Source organism: Nelumbo lutea, chromosome 3 (genome assembly GCF_056320005.1).
Source record: "Nelumbo lutea isolate HS-2025 chromosome 3, American lotus-T2T, whole genome shotgun sequence".
Lineage (NCBI taxonomy): Eukaryota > Viridiplantae > Streptophyta > Magnoliopsida > Proteales > Nelumbonaceae > Nelumbo > Nelumbo lutea.
This window is the reverse complement of record NC_142686.1, coordinates 95,336,122-95,356,837: the sequence shown is the minus strand read 5'-3', so window position 1 is coordinate 95,356,837 and position 20,716 is coordinate 95,336,122. Positions and strand designations below refer to the sequence as shown.

At 39.4% G+C, this 20,716-nt stretch overlaps 1 protein-coding gene across 3 annotated transcripts in view; it reads right to left on the bottom strand.

The window, feature by feature from the left end:
• The window catches only part of LOC148866994 (putative LRR receptor-like serine/threonine-protein kinase At1g56140), a 151,422-nt gene that overhangs the window by 6,569 nt on the left and 124,137 nt on the right, over positions 1-20,716 (bottom strand). For all 3 annotated transcript variants that reach the window (XR_016110621.1, XM_088980597.1, XM_088980598.1), the window contains one exon: positions 12,394-12,512. Coding sequence is in view for 2 of the 3 variants with exons in the window: in XM_088980597.1 (XP_088836723.1) it covers positions 12,394-12,512 (119 nt within the window). In the remaining variant the exon portion in view is untranslated. The remainder of the gene's footprint in view (positions 1-12,393; positions 12,513-20,716) is intronic.

Genomic DNA, 20,716 nt, shown 5'->3' with positions numbered 1-20,716 from the left:
CCTTATAGAGGAGGTATATATGGAGCAACCACCTGGGTTTGTTGCTCAGGGGGAGGCTGGTAAGGTGTGCAGACTGAAAAAGGCAATTTATGGGTTGAAACAATCGCCTCATGCTTGGTTCGGGAAGTTTAGTGAAGTGGTGAAGAATTTTGGAATGAAACAATGCCAGTTTGTTTCACTATTGTCATCTATTTCCATACCTAACAATGTCCAAGAGGCTCTTAGTTCACCTGGGTGGAGGCAGGCAATGGAGGAGGAACTCTCTGCTCTTCAGCATACTCACACGTGGGAGCTCACTACTCTTCCCCCTGGTAAGCATGTTGTGGGTTGTAAATGGGTGTATACTATTAAATACTTGCCAGATGGTAGTGTGGAGCGTCTGAAGGCCAGACTTGTTGCTAAAGGTTATTCACAGTTGTATGGAGTGGACTATATGGAGACCTTCTCTCTAGTGGCTAAGATTAGCTCTGTCCGTGTGTTAATTTCCCTGGCAGTTATGTATGATTGGCCCCTATTTCAACTTGACATAAAAAATGCCTTCCTTCATGGTGACCTTATAGAGGAGGTATATATGGAGCAACCACCTGGGTTTGTTGCTCAGGGGGAGGCTGGTAAGGTGTGCAGACTGAAAAAGGCAATTTATGGGTTGAAACAATCGCCTCGTGCTTGGTTCGGGAAGTTTAGTGAAGTGGTGAAGAATTTTGGAATGAAACAATGCCAGGTTGATCACTCAGTGTTCAACTATGACTCAGAAGCTGGAAAGATTTTATTAGTGGTCTATGTGGATGATATTGTCATAACTGGCAGTGACAAATTGGGGATCGATAAACTAAAGGTCTTTCTGCAAAATCATTTTCAAACAAAAGACCTTGGGACATTGAAGTATTTTTTGGGTATAGAAGTTGCTAGATCAAGACAAGGTGTAAACCTGTGCCAAAGAAAATATGTTCTCGATCTATTGGACGAAACAGGATTGTTAGGCGCAAAACCAGCTGAGACTCCTATGGAACCAAATGTTAAGTTGAGCAGTGATACAGGGGAAATATTTGATGATCTTGGAAGGTATAGACGACTAGTGGGGAAGCTGAACTATTTGACTATCACGAGACCAGACATCTCCTTTGCAGTCAGTGTGGTGAGCCAATTTATGCAGAACCCTCGTATATCTCACTGGGATGCAGTTCTTAGAGTTGTAAGATATTTGAAGGGAGCTCCGGGCCGTGGGTTATTGTATAAACCAGGAGGAAAACTTGAAGTAGTTGGGTACACTGATGCAGATTGGGCGGGCTCTGTGTCTGATAGAAGATCTACTACAGGTTACTGCACATTTCTTGGAGGAAATCTTGTGATGTGGAAGAGTAAAAAGCAGATGGTTGTGGCTAGAAGCAGTGCTGAAGCCGAGTACAGAGCCATGGCACACACTACATGTGAACTAGTGTGGTTGAGGAATCTCCTACAAGAAATCGGGTTCCACATGGATAAACCTATGAAGTTGTATTGTGACAATCAAGCTGCGCTCCATATCTCATCCAACCCTGTTTTTCATGAGAGAACAAAGCACATAGAAATTAATTGCCACTTTGTGAGGGAGAAGGTTCTTACTGTAGGCTCATGTGATCAGTGGGCAGATTTGTTTACAAAAGCCTTAAGCTCAGGGAGAGTGAACTATATATGTAACAAGCTGGGATTATATGACATATATTATCCAGCTTGAGGGGGAGTGTTAGAGTTAGCTGAATAAGGGTAGATTAGTCAACTCACCTTGGTTAAGTTATGAGCTTATGTGGCAGTCTTATTAGAGGTTCTCTGTCCCATACTTATGTAGGGGCAGTTTAGTCCTTGTACATTTAATTAGAGCCTAATCACTATTAAGAGGTCGACTGATAGGGTTTAGCTATTAGGTTCGACAGTTCTTTCATCTTTTTCTTCTTCTCCTTCTCTTTCTTCTTCTCCTTACTGGTTCGGACTACTGTAGCAACAGTAGAAACAAAACCCAACAGTGAACCTTAAACCAATTGAACAAATAATAAAATTAAAGTGCGTTCATGATAAAATTTTTCCAAAATTTGGCATTAATTGTCAATAGAACATAATTCTGTGCTTCAAACCTGGGTATAAGACATGAGGCAAAAATATTCTACGCATTAAACTTCTTGTATAAATTTCTGTTCTTTAACTTTTTTTATTTGTGTCTTGGTAATTGATATTGACTATGTATATATTATAATGATTTCATAAATAAAGGGGATCTGACCAATCCAATCATGGTTGGATCCTAGTTCATTATCTACATTGAAAAGATGGTTTGATTACAAGTATGTTATTTTTTCTTTTAATAAATTAGAATAAAGGCATCCACATGAGTGCCTATATAGTGCATCCAACTCAATGTTCTCATGTTGTCATTAGATGCTTAATCATAGAGTATACATACACAATGGTGATAACTCTTTATAGCTCAGACTAGTATGAAGAAGTTCTTCCTTACTTATTGGTACAGGTTTTGAAGACTTTGAGGGGTCAATACAGCATTTAGCACTGTTTGTGTTGATTAAACCCTCACAAATAAGAAAATAATACAGCATTTAGCGTGTTATAAAAAACTTTTGTATTCTTAATTTTTTGAGCTTATAATTATAAAATAGACATTTTTAAACTAAAATGTTTATTTTGTGTGTTTATATACTAATTTCTTTTTATTATTTTCTTATTTGTTAGGGTTTAATCAACACAAACATTGCTAAATGCTGTATTGAACCCTCAAAGACTTCAAAACCTGAACCAATTTGTAAGGAAGAACATAAAATGTTGTCCAATCAACGCATTTTCTTCTTCTTCTTCTTCAACCTTTTCTTTTCTTCTTCTCCTATAACAGAAATAGGGGTTCAGCCCCTATATTTTTTGAATTTTCTTTTCTTTCTTCTTTTTCTTCTCATGAATATGTTGGAATATGTTGATTTTCTATACTTTAACATGAAATTTATACTTTTCTTATGAAAATTATGGATATTTATTAAGAAAATATGATTATGGAACCTAGGGAACTACCCTAGGATACATGTTTTTACTGAAAAAAATCCATTGCATAGGTGCCCGCCTAGGCGACTAGGTGACAAGGCACCCCCCCTGTCGCCTAGCCTCGCCTTGGCGCCTTGAAAACCATGCTCCAAGGGCGCTTTGTTGCCTTGACAACAGGCAAGACTTGGTACTTGAATGGAAGTATAATTGGATCTACGGAGAAGGGCCCTGAACATGACAAATGAAACTAAAAAACTGTATGGTGATGTCTTGGTTGTTGATCAAGCTAAGGCCACATATTCTGAATATGCAAGAATCTTTCAGTTACAGGTTGAGTTGGCTGCATGTAAACAAGGTGAGAAGTCTATATGTACCTATTATTCTACTCTCACATCCATATGGAAAGAGTTGCACTACTATCAGACTATTGATTGGAAGAATGAAGAAGATGCTGAGGACTATAGAAAGCTAGTGTCTCAGCAGTGTGCTTTCGCGTTTCTTGCTGGTTCGCACTCAGTGTATGAACCTATTAGAGTTCAAATCTTTTGAAGCAAGGATTTTCCAAGTTTATAGGAATCTTATGCTCTCATCCAATCTGAAGACAGCAAAAGGTAGGTGATGAATTTGTCTGAGGGGGAGTAGGTGGCCTTAGTTGTAAGGAGGTTGAAGAAGGGTGAACCATCTAAGATGGATGAGGTTGACAAGGACAAATTGTGATGCAATCACTATGGTGTATGATGGCACACTGAGGAGCATATGTGATCAGTTGGTACACGTGCATGATGAGCAGTCTCCTACAGCTCCTACTGCACCTACTCAGAACTCTACCCCAGAAGAATCTACTGAGTTCCACATGTGATCAGTTGGAGCAGTTCAGTTGGTCTCTATGTAACTTAGAGGGAAATAACAGTGCTCCCTCAACTTCCTTTGCAGCTTTAGGTAACCAGGGTTCTGCTTCCCATACTTCTTTTATCCCTATTGATTCCTAGATCATTGACTTCGAGGCTTCCAACCATATGATTGGTAAGCCTACATTGTTTTCTTCACATCAATTGTTATCTGGGAGGGATAAGGTGAGACTAGTGGATGGTTTTCTTCATATCAATTGTTACCAACCATATGATTGGTAAGCCTTTATGTTCTTGAAGATGATACTGGATCAAAGTCACTTCCTTCTACAACTCTTATTAGTCACAGTAATAGTCATGTTACAAGTCAAATTTATTTGTTGCATCATTGTCTAGGTCATTTGTCTTTTGAAACATTAAAGTGCTTGTTTCCAACTTTGTTTAAGTCAGCATCTCTATCTTCATTTCAATTTTCTACTTGTCAGTTACGCAAACATTGTATAACTTTGTTTCTACTGAATAATAAAAGATCTTTTTTTCCCTTTCACATTGTTCATTCAGAGGTGTGGGGCCCTGCTACTATTATGACTAATGGTGGTTATCAGTACTTTATAACTTTTATTGATAATTACTACGCTCAATATACTTGGATATATTTACTTCACTTCCAAGAAATTCCACATATAATAAAGGACTTCTCTTGCATGATTGACACTCAGTTTCATGTGGATTTTCAGATCTTCCAATTAGACAATGCTAAGGAATATTTTACCCATGGACTGACTGAGTTGTTTGCTACAAATGAAATGTTACACCAAATCTCTTGCTCTTGGACACCTCAACAAAACAGTGTAGCTGAGAAAAAATACTGGCACTTGTTGGAAGTGTGTTGTGGTTTACTACTGCAGATGCACATGCCAAAAAAATTCTGGGGTGATGCTATTCTTTTTGCCACATATTTAATTAATCACGTGCCTAGAGGAATTCTCAAGTTCAAGGCCCCCATAAACTCATGTATCCTTAGTCTCCCCTTTCTCCTATTCCCCTTTCACGTGTTTGGGTATAAGTGCTTTGTTCATAATTTGTCTCCTTCGTGGGGTAAACTTCTATTCCTTGTGTCTTTCTTGGCTACCCTTCATCTCAAAAGGGGTTATGATCTTGTGTTAGGTAAATCTTATGTGTCCCTAGACATCACCTTCTTTGAATCCCAACTGTATTTTACTGCTTCTCATCAGGGGAGAGTAATAGTGATGAGAGATAGGTTCAATTTCCTATTTCCATTCATATTTCTTCTAGCTCTATTCACCTGCTATTAGTTATTTACATCCTCAATAGGTAAATCTTATACAAGATCCTCCTTGTATGACTTGGGATCACTCCATAGATGACAAAAGATCAACCTCTGGGTAATGTACCTTTGTAGGAGGTAGCCTTGTAACTTGGAGAAGCAAGAAACAATTGGTTGTAGCCAAGTCAGGTGCTGAAGCTATGTACCAGGCTATGACACATGGAGTTATTAAATTGTTACAAATGAAGAATATGCTTATAAAGTTATTGGATAGTCCTATGGCACTGTACTATAACAACAAGGCTGCCATCAATATTGCCCACAACTCTGTCCTTCATGGTAGGACAATATTTAGATGGACAAGCATTTCATCAGAGAAAAACTTGAATTGTCTGATATTTGTACTCCTTATATTGTCCATGAATCAGTTAGTTGATGTACTTACTGAGAGAGTGTTTGCCTCTCATCACACTGAACTTTGTAACAAGTTGGGAATGATAAATATCTATGACCCAACTTGAGGGTAAGTGTTGTTTATGTTGTGTTTTATGTACTTTTAGTGTGTCACAGACAACACTGTTCTACTGTTTATGGTCACCCTAATATAAGATGGGCAGCCAACAACTATTCTTTTTCTCCCAACAGTTCAATCTTCTCTTCTCTCCTTCTATTCCCTTTTCGTCAAGCTTTCTAACACTGAAAACACCTTGCCATTAATATAACCAGCATTTTCCCTTGCAACAATGTATATTTTAATACCTTTAGACCACTCTAGGTAATTTCACCATCCAGGGGGGCTACAGCCATAGGAAAATTGATGCTATACATTCCTCCATTTAGCATTCCCCGAGAAGAAGTATCCCAGAAGAAGCTGAATCCTCCACAATGATTTGGGATGATTAATGTCGGCAAGATATGATTTGCGGCAAATTAAGAAAGATATGATTTGCTGCAAATTTAGAAAGATTTGATTGATTACAGATTTGAATAAATTTAGGAAAGATTAGATTTGAATAAAATTAGGAAAGTCATCCTAGGATTAAGGGAAAGATTTAATCAATCCCTAATTGAGAGAGATTCTAGGAGTAATTGAGAGAGATCCTAGGAGTTTGTCTCTCCTATCTTTTTCTATTTAAGTTGTATGCTCAACATGTTTTCTCAACACATTATCAGTACAAAAGTATTTCTTCTTCTCTCCCTCTTCATTTCTTCTTCTCTTCCTCTTTATTTTTCCACATGGTATCAGAGCTTTAGGGTCCGATCATGAATTTTAAGGCCGCCATGGTTGGCTCAGGTTCAGCCTCTTCGAATGCTACCAGTGGTGTGACATCTTTGGAGGGAGTTATTCAGTCAGCGGCCATCTCTCTTTCTGAGAATTCTCTTCAAATTACCATTCACAAATTGAATGGAAAGAATTATCTTGAGTGGTCTTAGTCCGTGCGGTTGGTGATCGACGGCAAGGGGAAACTCGGCTATTTGAATGGCGAAGTGAAACCGCTAGCCACTGATGATCCAAAGTACAGGCAGTGGTGTTCTGAAAATTCAATGGTTACCGCTTGGTTGATCAACTCTATGGATCCTGTGATTAGAAAACCATTCATGTTCCTGCCAACTGCTCGTGATGTGTAGGAAGCTGTTAGGGAAACCTATTCAGATCTGGACAATCATTCACAACTGTTCGAACTGAATACCCGAATGTGGAAGATGCAGCAAGGTAAGCGTGAAGTAACTGCTTATTATAATGAGATGATGGCTGTTTGGCAGGAGCTGGATCTATTTGAAGAAGAAGAATGGGAAAGTCCGAGTGACAGTGCTCGGTACAAAAAGAAGATAGAAAGAGGCCGGGTCTTTGTCTTCTTGAATGGTTTGAATAAAGAACTCGATAAGGTTCAGGGACGTATCTTAGGGTGAAAGCCTTTGCCTACTATAAGAGAAGTTTTTTCAGAAGTGCGTAGAGAAGAAGCACGGCAGCAAGTGATGTTGAAGAATGTTAATGAAACAAAAACTGAGAATGAAGGGTCCGCTCTTGTGGCCCGAGGTGCAGACGTAGACGGAGATAAACGAGGAGGAAAGCAAAGGCCTTGGTGTGATCATTGTAAAAAGCCATGGCATACTCGGGAAACCTGCTGGAAGCTGCACGGGAAACTAGCAGGTTGGAAGAAAAAATTAGACAGTGACAACAAGTCAGGGGGAGATGTCCGCGCGCTTCAAGTAAGCAATTCGGATCCAGGGCAGCAATCATCCTCAGAGTCTCTTCCTTTCACAAAGGAACAAATAGAGCACTTATATAAAATGTTTCAATCTCAATCGTTAAGAAATTCTAACCCATCCTGCTATCTAGCCTAGTCAGGTAATTTTTTCACTGCAGCCATTGCTTGTACCAAATCTAATGGTTCCTGGATATTAGATTCAGGTGCCACTGATCATATGACCGGCACTTCACAATTCTTCACTTCATATACACCCTGTGCAGAGAATCAAAAGGTTAAAATTGCAGATGGTTCCTTTGCTACTGTTGCTGGGAAAGGAACTGTGACTATTTCTCCTTCTCTAAACCTTAAAGATGTTCTACATGTTCCTAACCTATCATACAATCTCTTATCTGTCAGCAAACTAACCCTTGATCATAATTGTCGGGTTAATTTTTGGTCTTCTTGTTGTGAATTTCAGGATTTAACCTCGGGGAAGATGATTGGGGGTGCTAAACTGGATGGTGGCCTCTACCTCTTTAATAAAGGATCAACCTTTGGAAGGCAAGACCGACAGACTTGTTTCAACTCTATCTTTGTTTCTAGTGACAATGAAGTTTTGTTATGGCATTATCGATTAGGACATCCTAGCTTTCAGTATTTAAAGCATCTATTTCCCAAGTTATTCATGAATAAAAATCATTCGTGTTTTAAGTGTGAATCTTGTGAATTAGCAAAACATCATCGTGCTGTTTTTCCGTCCCAACCATATAAAAAATCAAAACCATTTACCATGATTCACAGTGATGTTTGGGGTCCTTCTAGAGTAACAACTCTTTCTAGAAAGTGTTGGTTCATTACTTTTATTGATGATCATACTAGGGTCACTTGGGTTTTCCTTTTAAAAGAGAAATCAGATGCTGAAACTGTGTTTAAAACTTTCTATAATATGGTTCAAACACAATTTCAGACTCAGATTAAAATTTTTCAAAGTGATAATGGAAAGGAATTTTTTAACAATGTGTTTGGGAATTTTTTTGCTGAGAAAGGAATTGTACACCAAAGTTCGTGTAATAATACACCTCAACAAAATGGGGTGGCTGAAAGGAAAAACAAACATCTCCTTGAAGTTGTTAGAGCCCTAAGTTTTCAAACTAAGGTTCCTAAGTATCTTTGGGGAGAAGTCGTTTTAACAACCACTTATTTGATTAACAGACTGCCTACACGAATTTTGGATTTTAAAACACCCATACAGGTTTTCATTGACTGTTTTCCAAATTCTCAGCTAGTGACAAACATTCCCTTAAAAATTTTTGGAAGTGTGGCCTTTGTTCATAACCATGATCCTAAACGGTCAAAACTTGATTCAAAAGCACATAAATGTATTTTTGTAGGCTATCCCACTAATCAGAGAGGTTACAAATGCTTTGATCCAGTTTTGAAAAGGATGTTTGTGACTATGGATGTCACATTCTTTGAAGGAACCTCATATTACAGACACTCCCATCTTCAGGGGGAGAGCAACACTAGTGAAGATGGTCTTTTAGATGGTTCTGATTTAATGTTTGAATTTGTCCATAATGATGTTCCTCACAACCAGTCACCGAAAGAAAGTGAGGCAGAAAATACAAAATCAGTGGAAGCAAATGAATTAAATATTGAAAATGAACAACCTACGGTGATGCCATCTCAAAATGAAAAAGCTGAAACAACAGAGATGCGTGCGAAACAATATAAAGGCCTTGTATATTCAAGGGAACATCTAGCACTGAAAAGGAGAGGCACTATTCCACAACATCAACAAGAATCTGATTTGAGGGTGGATCATGAAATTCATGATAATTCTCCAAAAATACCTGAAAATATTCCTCCAGGTAATTCTAATTCTTCCAGTCAGCTTGATCTTCCCATTGCTCTTAGGAAAGGTGTTAGGTCTTGTACAAAACATCCTCTGTCAAATTTTGTATCTTACAAAAATATTTCACCTTCATATTGTGCCTTTATTTCATAAGTGTCTAGTGTATCCATTCCTAACCGTATCCAGGAGGCTCTAAATGTTCCCGAGTGGAAAGAAGCTGTTTTTGAGGAGATGAGAGCTTTGGAAAAGAATGCTACTCGGGAGAAAGTGGATATGCCGGATGGAAAGACAGTTGTTGGTTGTAAATGGGTGTTCACTTTGAAGTACAACTCAGATGGATCCTTGGAGAGATACAAGGCTCGCCTAGTAGCTAAAGGCTTTACTTAGACATATGGAGTGGACTACTCTGAGACCTTTTCTCCAGTGGCGAAACTAAATACCGTTCGAGTACTCTTATCTAATGCAGCTAATCTTGACTGGCCACTGAATCAGCTGGATGTGAAGAATTCCTTCTTGAATGGAGACTTGGAAGAAGAAGTATATATGGAGCCTCCACCTGGTTTCATTGAGAAGTTTGGAACTAAGGTATGCAAGCTAAAAAAGTCTCTATATGGACTTAAACAGTCTCCCAGTGCCTGGTTTGAAAGATTCACAAGGTTCGTTAAAAGTCAAGGATATAGTCAAGGACAATCTGATCATACTCTTTTCACAAAAAGATCCACCAAAGAAAAGGTATCGGTTCTAATTGTCTATGTTGATGACATAATCTTGACTAGAGATGATATTGAAGAGATGAGCAGACTAAAGCAGAGCTTAGCCAAGGTATTCGAGATTAAAGACTTAGGCCAGCTAAGGTACTTTCTTGGAATGGAAGTGGCTAGATCAAAGAAGGGCATTGTGGTTTCGCAACGAAAATATATTCTAGACCTCTTGAAAGAAACTGGAATGAGTGGATGCAAACCTTCGGATACTCCAATAGAAGTTAAGGCTAAGCTCGGAGAAGTTAAAGATGGGGTTCCAGTAGATGCAGGTAGATACCAAAGGCTGGTAGAAAGATTGATTTACTTGTCACATACACGTCCCGACATTGCCTTCGTTGTGAGCATGGTGAGTCAATTTATGCACTCCCCATACGAAGAACATCTTGAAGCTGTGTATTGAATTCTTAAGTATCTAAAAGGCACACCAGGAAAAGGACTCTTCTTCAAGAAAAATGAGAAGAGAGGGGTTGAAGTGTATATAGATGCGGATTGGGCAGGCTCGATCATTGATAGAAGGTCAACTTCGGGGTATTGCACATTTCTTTGGGGCAATTTAGTTACTTGGAGAAGCAACAAGCAAAGTGTAGTTGCTAGAAGTAGTGCTGAGGTTGAATTCAGATCAATGGCTCAAGGAGTGTGTGAGGTTCTTTGGCTAAAAAGGGTGCTAGCAGATCTTAAGATACCAGTGATTTTTCCTATGAAACTGTATTGTGATAACAAGGCAGCTATCAGCATTGCTCATAATCCGGTTCTACATGACAGGACTAAGCATGTTGCGATTGACAGACACTTTATAAAGGAGAAACTTGAAGAAGGAATAATTTGCACTCGTACCATCCACGCAGCAAGTTGCAGATGTTTTGACTAAGGGCTTGTTGAAACAGCCATTTGAACTTCAAGTTAGCAAGTTGGGCATGATAGATATCTTTGCACCAACTTGAGGGGGAGTGTCGGCAAGATATGATTTGCGGCAAATTAAGAAAGATATGATTTGCTGCAAATTTAGAAAGATTTGATTGATTACAGATTTGATTTGATTGACTACAGATTTGAATAAATTTAGGAAAGATTAGATTTGAATAAAATTAGGAACGTCATATCCTAGGATTAAGGGAAAGGTTTAATCAATCCCTAATTGAGAGAGATTCTAGGAGTAATTGAGAGAGATCCTAGGAGTTTGTCTCTCCTATCTTTTTCTATTTAAGCTGTATGCTCAACATGTTTTTTCAACACATTATCAGTAGAGAAGTATTTCTTCTCTCCCTCTTCATTTCTTCTCTTCCTCTTTATTTTTCCACAACTAACATGACTGTTTCCTTAACAATAATCACCCCAAAACGAGCAAAGCAGACCTCAAACAGTCCACAAAGCAATAATAAACTCAAAACAAAGAGATGACAGTACCAAACTTCAACCAAACACCAATCACAGATTCTAGGAGCAGGAAAAACACTTCAGCCATAACCCTAAAACTGTCAAGAAAGGCTGATGAACCCTAGCTGCCAATAGAACACCTTACACTTCACAAAAAGATGGTCACTCAGTGCCCACAATTCAATAATAATTACCATGTGCTCACTACACAAACTCAGAGCAGATGAACAAAGGAATACCTGGAACAAATAGGATCACATGATCCACTGTAACATAGGAGGCAGAACTTACACCCCCAAAAAAACTTGTTAAATGTTCTTCACATCATTCAACCACCACAATGAATACTTGTCTTGGCGCTACTACCAAGACAGAAAAAGGAAAAAAGAAAAAACGAGTGATCAAATCAGGACGAGCAGAAAATACTTTTGTTCCCAATCAAAAAGGTAAGTTCTTGGTGAGAAATATTGATCTGCTGTCTTCTACTGCCCAGAAATATGCTATTACCATATTATCCAAGAGAAAAGAGTAGAAAAGAGAAGAAAGAAGAGAAGAGAGGAGAAAAGTTTAGAGGCACAAAAAACCTTGGCTAGCGGTGCCTAGAATATTATTTCTATTAGGGCAGCAGTAATAAAAGGATAAAATTACAAAAGTGCCCTTGCGGCACAAACTACTAGAAAATACAAAACCTATCTGGTCGGAAATCAATAATTCAACCTTTCAGTTCAGGTCAAATGTGCTAACCCTTGATTTCATAATTAAATAATAAAAATTAAGAAAGTTAAAAACACAAAAGAGTTATGAATAAGTACATAAAGACAGATATAAAAGATTGGGGCACATCACTTATCACTAATATTACATATTCATCATATTGAACAAAAATAAGTATGACAAATGGTAACTATTTTTATAAAGATAGAAATATAAAAAAATTGTAGAAAATTTTGGACACTTACTATCATCATCATCATCATCTAAAATTGCCATGTGCAAAGAACATGCGCATTTGCCACTTGCTAGTGCAATATAAATTGTAAATCTAATTAAACCTTACCTTATAAACAGCTCCAAATCCCCCCTCTCCTAACTTATTTTTGGGATTGAAGTCCTCTGTGGCAGATCTCAGTTCTACATAACTAAAAATATTGGCTCTGGGGGTTATTTCTAGAATCTCTGCAATTTACAAATAGATAGGTTATAACTGCTGCAACGGGCTATCTTGCAGTGTAATCCTATTACACTTTCTAATGTGACCCAGTTAGTTGTATTGACAACAAGCATAATTTGATAGAAACAAGCCAAACACAGTCTTGAATGCATACCAACTTTAAGAGTATTTTGCATAGACATCATCAAGTAGATTTGTATTTAAATCATATAAGCTAATAAATAACCTATAATTAGATAATCTTTTGATTTTAAGCTTTGGGCTGTGGTAAAAATATGACCAAGTGTTGTAAGTGTTTCTTCGAAACACATAACCTAAAGTCAAATCACTTTTTAAGTTCCAAAACATGAAGCCTAAAATTGGGGTTTTGTGCTTTAGGGCTTTAAATGTCAACCAGAAGCCAAGAGAACAGTAAACCAAGAAGAGAATAGGAAGAAGTAGAGAAAACACCAATAGTGAACATGGTTTGGCTCAGTAGCCTACATCCATGAGAAGAGTGGGAGAAATATCCATTATGAGAACAAGAAATACAAGACTTACCTCTTATACTTACAACAAAATGTCCACTCTCACCCAACCCTAATTGCATACAATCATGGCTTAAATAAACAACCACCCAATTATAGCAGAATTTCACAGAGGCCCCTCTTCCTCCCATAAATACATGTAAGTCCCCAAAATTTATCAACATTACAAATTTACCTCTATAACCTACAATACCCTCCCTGAAAGAATACCCAAATACAACCATATACAATATATCTCTCTAAATTAAAAACACAAATCCTGAAGCTTACCCAAATGCAAGCTAATTTCCACACAAAACTTGAACTTTAGATTGGATAAGCCTCATAATAATTTACTAGAAAAAGTTTGGAGGGGTGTTTTTTCCTGGTTTATTATAGAATGTATCAAAAGTTAATTCGGAGATTTTGTGGATATTATTCTTCTATTGGATCCATGGAAATTCTCATTAGAACAAAGCTTCAAAAGATATGCAGGCATCTCCATAATTTGGTTTGAAGAACTTAAAATCTTATGTGTCCGAAAAAGTCATCAACATTAATTTAGATGACGTTATTTAACTTAGGGCAATTTGATTCCAAGGAATGGATTTTCAAAGGAATATAAAAAAGGAATGGATAAGCCTCCTTGTGCATGAAAGGCACAAGGAGGCCCAAGTTCAATTTTTGTAAGCTCAAATTATTTTACAGTTAAAGGATTATGCAATAGGGCTGCAGCCTTGCCTAAAATTAGGGCCACTTCAGAAGACAAAAATTACAAATTTCGTATTTTGTAGAAGTGAAAATTATAGTTACAAACAAACAGATTCAAAATTTGTATCTGGTACATATTTGCACTGCAAACAACAGAGCCTATATTGCAAATGGTGTTTTTTGTTTATCAAGGTAAAACCTAGCCTCCACAACTTCCATTGTGGTTGATATTTGCAATAAATGTTGACAAAGGGACAATGGGCACTAGTGGTCTAATGGAGGGGACAATCCTCAGCCAGAGGACAATGTAGAGAAACTGATGTGGGCCCCACAGCTGTGGGGCCACTCTGTCCATAGGGTAGAATGTACCTAGTCTATTTGTTATGTTATTCTGTTATTCTAGTTGTTATTTAATTTTCAGTTTTATATTGTTAAGTGTTATGATGTAAACACCAAGGGCAGATGTGTCCTTTCATGTAACTAGCATAACACATAAATATTAAATTGAAGTGGTGGCGGCAGATTATTCAGAATCTGTCCTTCCTTTCAAACCTGTGTTCTACTGCTCTCTCACTAATCTTTCTCCTCTTTCTTCTTCACTTTCTCTTTTGTTTGAACCTGAAATTCCTTAGTGCCCAAGACTGATAGCAGTCTTGATCATCTTCATGGTATCAGAGCCAAGTTAGGGTTTCTTATGTGAGTCTAATACCAGCCGACCACATGAGAATCTCCTAGGACTAGAAGCTGAAAAGGTGGAGTTCGCAGACTGATTCTTGGAGATCGCCAGAAGTGCTAGCAGCTGTTGGAAGTTTTGTTATGTTTGCAGAGTATTGGTGGTCAGGAAGGATCAGAGAAGACTAGGGTTCGGGTAACCCTAGAAGGCAGCGAACAATTCTTTTCTTGTAAGTCATCTACTTTTCTAAGAAAAGATAGGTTGGACCTATCTGGAGAGGAAGGCTGAACCATTCTAGGTTTTCATCTCTTCGATTCACTAGGGTTTTACAGCAAACCCTACTGTTCTGCTGTGATTAAAACCCTACTGTTTTACACTTCGATTCACTAGGATTTTACAGCAAACCCTACTGTTCTGCTGTGATTAAAACCCTATTGTTTTACACCGAACTGTCTCAGCCTTGTTTCTTTCTGCACTGGAGTTTAAAAGTGATCTTGCGGCAAGCCCTAGTGCTGGACTGAATCTTGTGATCTACCTAGAGCTGTTCTCAAGTTTATTGTTAGCATTGATCAGATTCTAGGGTTTCATATTAACCCTACTGCAAGTCTATCTATACAGTACTGATTAGATTGTGCAACTGAATTGATCACTTTAAGGACTGACTAAAATCCTAATTCTGCAAAGGCAAATCAGACCTCCTTCTAAGCTGTTTTTCAGAGTTTTTTGGGGTTTTCGAACTCTCTTAAAGGGGTTAGAGCTCTACGGACAGCCACTGTTGTGTTTGTTAGTTGATTTCAGATCAGAGTTATCCCAGTTTTGTGCACATACACTGTGAATACAGATCAGGCCTATACTGTTTTTGATTGTGATTGGTAGTCCAAGTGCTGTTTTAAGACTTGACCGAGATGGAGTTTATAAATCAGGCAGAAGGCAGCTTTGGGAGCATCAGTTATGGCAGTGTTTCTGAGATGGGTGGTCAGATTACAACCGTAAATTCAGGTACTCTAGCTTCAGCCTACCATGCCTCAGCTCCAGGTACTACTGAACCTTGTTGGGTAATAGATTCAGGTGCATCTGACCACATGACTAGCTTGCCTTCACTATTTACCTCTTACCATTTGTCATCTGGTAGGGATAAAGTATCTATTGCTGATGGCTCCCTGGTTCCTATTTCTGGGAAGGGGGACATTAAGTTATCAGATACGATCTCCTTGTCTTCTGTCTTACATGTTCCTAAGCTTGATACTAACCTCCTTTCAGTCAGTAGTATTACCAAACACATGAACTGCTTAGTAACTTTCTTCCCTGACCGGTGTGTTTTTCAGGACCTGGAGACGAAGAAGGTGATTGGGACTGGCCATGAGACGAATGGGATCTATCTGCTCGGGAGAGTTCTCATCGGGAAGAGTCAGTGGGTAAGAGGTCACTTGTTTCCCAGAGTGTGAGTTCGGTTATGCTTTGGCATAACCAATTGGGTCATTTGTCTTTTTGGTCCTTAAAGAGTTTGTTTCTTACTTTGTTTGAGTTTGTTGAGTTGTCCCAGTTGCAATGTGAGAGCTATGAGTTTGCTAAACATTGTAGAAACTCTTATTCATTGAGTAATAAAAGGAGTAATCGTCCTTTTGATCTTGTGCATACGGATGTTTGGGGGCCATATCACATTCCTTCTATGGGTGGGTACAAATATTTTTTGTTATTTGTTGATGACCATACCCGGTTTTCTTGGGTTTATCTTATGCGTTCACAAGATGAAGTTCCCGCCCTGACACAAAACTTTCACCAAATGATCCTAACACAGTTTGATGCCAAGATTAAAGTTCTTAGATCTGATAATGCAAAGGAATATTTTGCTAAGTCATTGGCATCTTACCTTCTTACTCATGGGGTTATCCATCAGAGCTCTTGACCTCATACACCTCAGCAGAATGGGGTTGCAGAAAGGAAGAATAGGCACATCTTGGAGGTGGCTAGAAGTCTTATGTTTACCTCCAATGTCCCTATTCGCTTCTGGGGTGATGCTATCCTCACGGCGGTATATCTTATTAATCGGATTCTTCCCGGGTTCTTGATTTGCGATCTCCTTTTTCCCTTCTATACCCACTGTTAGAATGCTAGAGTGTGTACGGCTGATAGGGTCTCCTATTAACACATTCTTATGTTAATCTTATCTTGTAACTGGGCCTTTGCTAATGGGCCTAATCCTGTTTATGTTTTAAGTCTTCTGGTTGTCCCATTACTAATCAGGGGTATACCAGTAATTTTATTGTACTTTGTACTTCACTTATATTTAAATAAAGGCATAGTCGACTGCTAACACAGTTCGACATTCTCTGCATATCAGAAGTTCATCCTCTTCTTTAAAACTTCGAGTTCAGCTTCTTAGTTTACATGGTATCAGAGCATTAGCTCCTTCCTGGTTTCAACCGGTGCACTCTCCTCTCTTGCTGACTCTCTCAATTCAGATTTGGATCTTCCTATTGCTCTCCATAAGACTGTTCGTTCTTGTACCACTCGGCATTCCATAGCTGATTATGTTTCTTACTCACATTTATCAACTGCCTATCATTCCTTTGTGTCTGCTCTTTCCTCTATATGTGTCCCTTCCAGATATTTAGAGGCGGTATCTGATCCAAGATGGAAAGAAGCCATGAATGAAGAAATGAAAGCCCTAATGAAAGCAAGAACGTGGGAATTGGTGGACCTACTAGAAGGGAAAGGCACTGTTGGGTGCAAGTGGATATTCACAGTAAAGCACAGGGAAGATGGGTCAATTGAAAGATACAAGGCCAGACTTGTGGCAAAGGGATTTACACAAAAGGAAGGAATTGACTACAAGGAAACCTTTGCCCCGGTAGCAAAACTCAACACAATCAGGGTTCTACTGTCATTAGCTGCAAAATTCTCTTGGGAACTTCATCAGCTAGATGTGAAGAATGCTTTCCTAAATGGTGATCTACATGAAGAGGTATTCATGGAACCCCCACCTGGATATAATGTTGGAAAGAAGGTGTGTAAATTAAGGAAAGCTTTGTATGGCTTGAAGCAATCTCCCTGGACATGGTTTGAGAGACTTTGTACGGCCATGAAAAAAGTGGGGTACACTCAGAGCAGTGCGGATCATACATTGTTTACAAGGAGGCAGGATGGAAAACTTACAGCTCTCATTGTTTATGTGGATGATATGGTGATTACTGGAAATGATGTGAAAGAGATGAAGAGGTTGAAGGAGTTCTTAGCTTCAGAATTTGAGATCAAGGACCTGGGAAATTTGAGATATTTTCTCGGGATTGAAGTTGCTAGATCAAGAGAAGGAATCTACATATGTCAACGAAAATATGTGCTAGATCTCCTAGAAGAAACATGCATGATGGGGTGCAGGCCAGCAGACACACCAATAGAACCGAACCATGGATTACAAGAATCAATGGGTGAGGAATACTGTGATAAGGAAAGGTACCAAAAATTGGTAGGAAAACTGATATACTTATCCCTCACTCGGCTAGACATTGCCTATGCAGTGCATGTTGTCAGTCAATTCATGCACTCACCAAAGACTCCTCATATGAGAGCAGTGGAAAGGATTCTCATATACTTGAAAACTTGCCCAGGGAAAGGAATTCTATTCAAGAAGAACAGTAGACTTGAAATTGAAGCCTACACTGATGCTGATTGGGCTGGGTCTGTTGGAGTCAGAAAATCAACCTCAGGTTACTGTACATTCTTGGGAGGAAACCTAGTTACATGGCGTAGTAAGAAGCAGAATGTTGTGGCTAGATCAAGTGCAGAAGCAGAATACCGAGCTATGGCACATGGGGTTGCTGAACTCTTATGGCTCAGAACTCTCCTTAATGAGCTTGGTATCAAGACTGAAGGTCCTCTCAAGTTGTATTGTGATAATAAAGCAGCTATCAACATTGCCAACAATCCCGTGCAACATGACAGGACAAAACATATTGAAATTGATCGACACTTTGTCAGAGAGAGAATTGTTTCAGGGGAACTCTGTGTGCCTTATACTCCATCAGAAATGCAGATTGTAGATGTAATAACAAAAGGGTTGGCATCTACAAAGTTCAAGGACATACTTGGCAAGCTGAACATGATTGATATCCATGTTTAGCTTGAGGGGGAGTGTTAGAATGCTAGAGTGTGCTCGGCTGATAGGGTCTCCTATTAGCCCATTCTTATGTTAATCTTATCTTGTAACTGGGCCTTTGCTAATGGGCCTAATCCTGTTTATGTTTCTGGTTGTCCCATTACTAATCAGGGGTATACAGTTAATTTTATTGTACTTTATACTTCACTTATATTTAAATAAAGGAATAGTCGACTGCTAACACAGTTCGACATTCTCTGCATCTCAGAAGTTCATCCTCTTCTTTACAACTTCGAGTTCAGCTTCTTAGTTTACACCCACATGAGGAGTTGTTTTCTATTCCCTTAAAACATTCGGTTGTACCTGCTTTGTTAAGCTTCTCGGACCCCATCACTCCAAGTTTGAACCCAAGGCCTCCAAATGCATTTTCCTTGGTTATGCACAAATTCAAAAGGGGTAATTGCTGCTATGATCTTGTCTCAGGGAGGAAGTTCGTCTCCATGGATGTCACTTTCTTTGAGGAGACACCCTATTATCCTCGGGTTTCTCCTCAGGGGGGGAGCAGTGAGAGTAGGGGTTTAAGTCCTTGTCTTCAGGGGGAGAGCAGTGAGAGTGCGGTAGTTCCTTTACCTATTCCATTGGGTGATGGGAGTTGCAATGGTGAGGGTGGCCAGAGGGATCAGGAGTTGAGGGGGAGCTGCAATGGTGAGGGTGGTCAGAGGGATCAGGAGTTGAGGGTCTATCATAGGCGGTGTAGGCAGGTTGATCCCAATCATCAGCAGTCCAGGCCAGCTCCAATCTCATTTGCGGCTCCAGATCCAGGCATTACAGTCCCAGGACCCACAGAGACTTCTTCTATTGTTGCCATTTCACCTCCTACAGATGACCTTGATCTTCCGATTGCAGTCCGTAAAGGGAAACGACATTGCACCACATCTACAACCCACTGTATTTCCCATTTTTTATCCTATGATCGCCTATCTCCTACCTACAGGTCCTACCTTAGTTCCATTTCCAATGTCCCTATTCCAAGAACAGTACAAGAGGCCCTATCAGTCCCGGAGTGGAGAGGTGCAATGCAAGTTGAAATGGATGCCCTGTTGAAAAATAATACCTGGGAGCTAGTTGACTTGCCCAAAGGAAAGAAACCAGTTGGATGCAGATGGGTATTTACTGTGAAGCACAATGCGGATGGTTCCATTGAGAGGTACAAAGCTCGACTAGTTCCAAAAGGGTTCACTCAGACTTATGGTATAGATTACTTGGAGACATTTGCTCCGGTAGCCAAGATGACCACCATTTGGGTTCTATTATCTCTTGCAGCAAGCCACACTTGGCCTTTGTACCAAATGGATGTTAAAAATGCCTTCCTGAATGGGGACTTGCAGGAAGAGGTTTACATGCAGTTGCCTCTTGGATACTATGATATAGAGACAGGTAAGAAGGTCTGCCGGCTCAATAAGGCATTGTATGGTTTGAAGCAGTCACCTAGAGCTTGGTTCGACAGATTCAGACTAGCTCTTGGGAAGTTCGATTATGTACAGGCCCAGTCAGATCATACACTGTTCATCAAGAGGATGGAGTTTTCACTGACACTACTTGCAGTATATGTTGATGATATTGTGGTGACAGGAAATGACAACCATGAGATTGAGTCCCTCAAACAGCTCCTTCATCAAGAGTTTGAGGTGAAAGATCTGGGTACACTACGTATTTTTTGGGCATTGAGGTTGCTAGATCTAAACAGGGGATCTTTGTCTCTCAGAGGAAATATGTTTTAGATCTGTTGGCTGAAACTGGAAAGCTGGGTGTCAAACCTGCAGATACACCCATTGAATAGAACCACAGGATTAGTGCAGAGAGTGGGGAGCTGCTTGAAGACAAAGTTATGTTCCAGCGGTTAGTGGGAAAGCTCCTATATCTATGCCTCACTCGGCCAGATATCAGTTATGCAGTTAGTGTTGTCAGTCAGTACATGCATTCTCCTAGAACCACGCACCTTCTAGCAGCAGAAAGAATACTAGCATACTTGAAGAGATGCCCGGGTAGAGGTATACTGTTCAAGAACAATAACCACATGAAGGTGGAGGTCTATACGGATGCCGATTGGGCTAGGAGTGTTGATGACAGACGGTCTACCTCAGGATATTGTGCCCTTGTGGGAGGAAACCTTGTCTCCTGGAGAAGTAAGAAACAAAGTGTTGTCTCCCGGTCTAGTGCTGA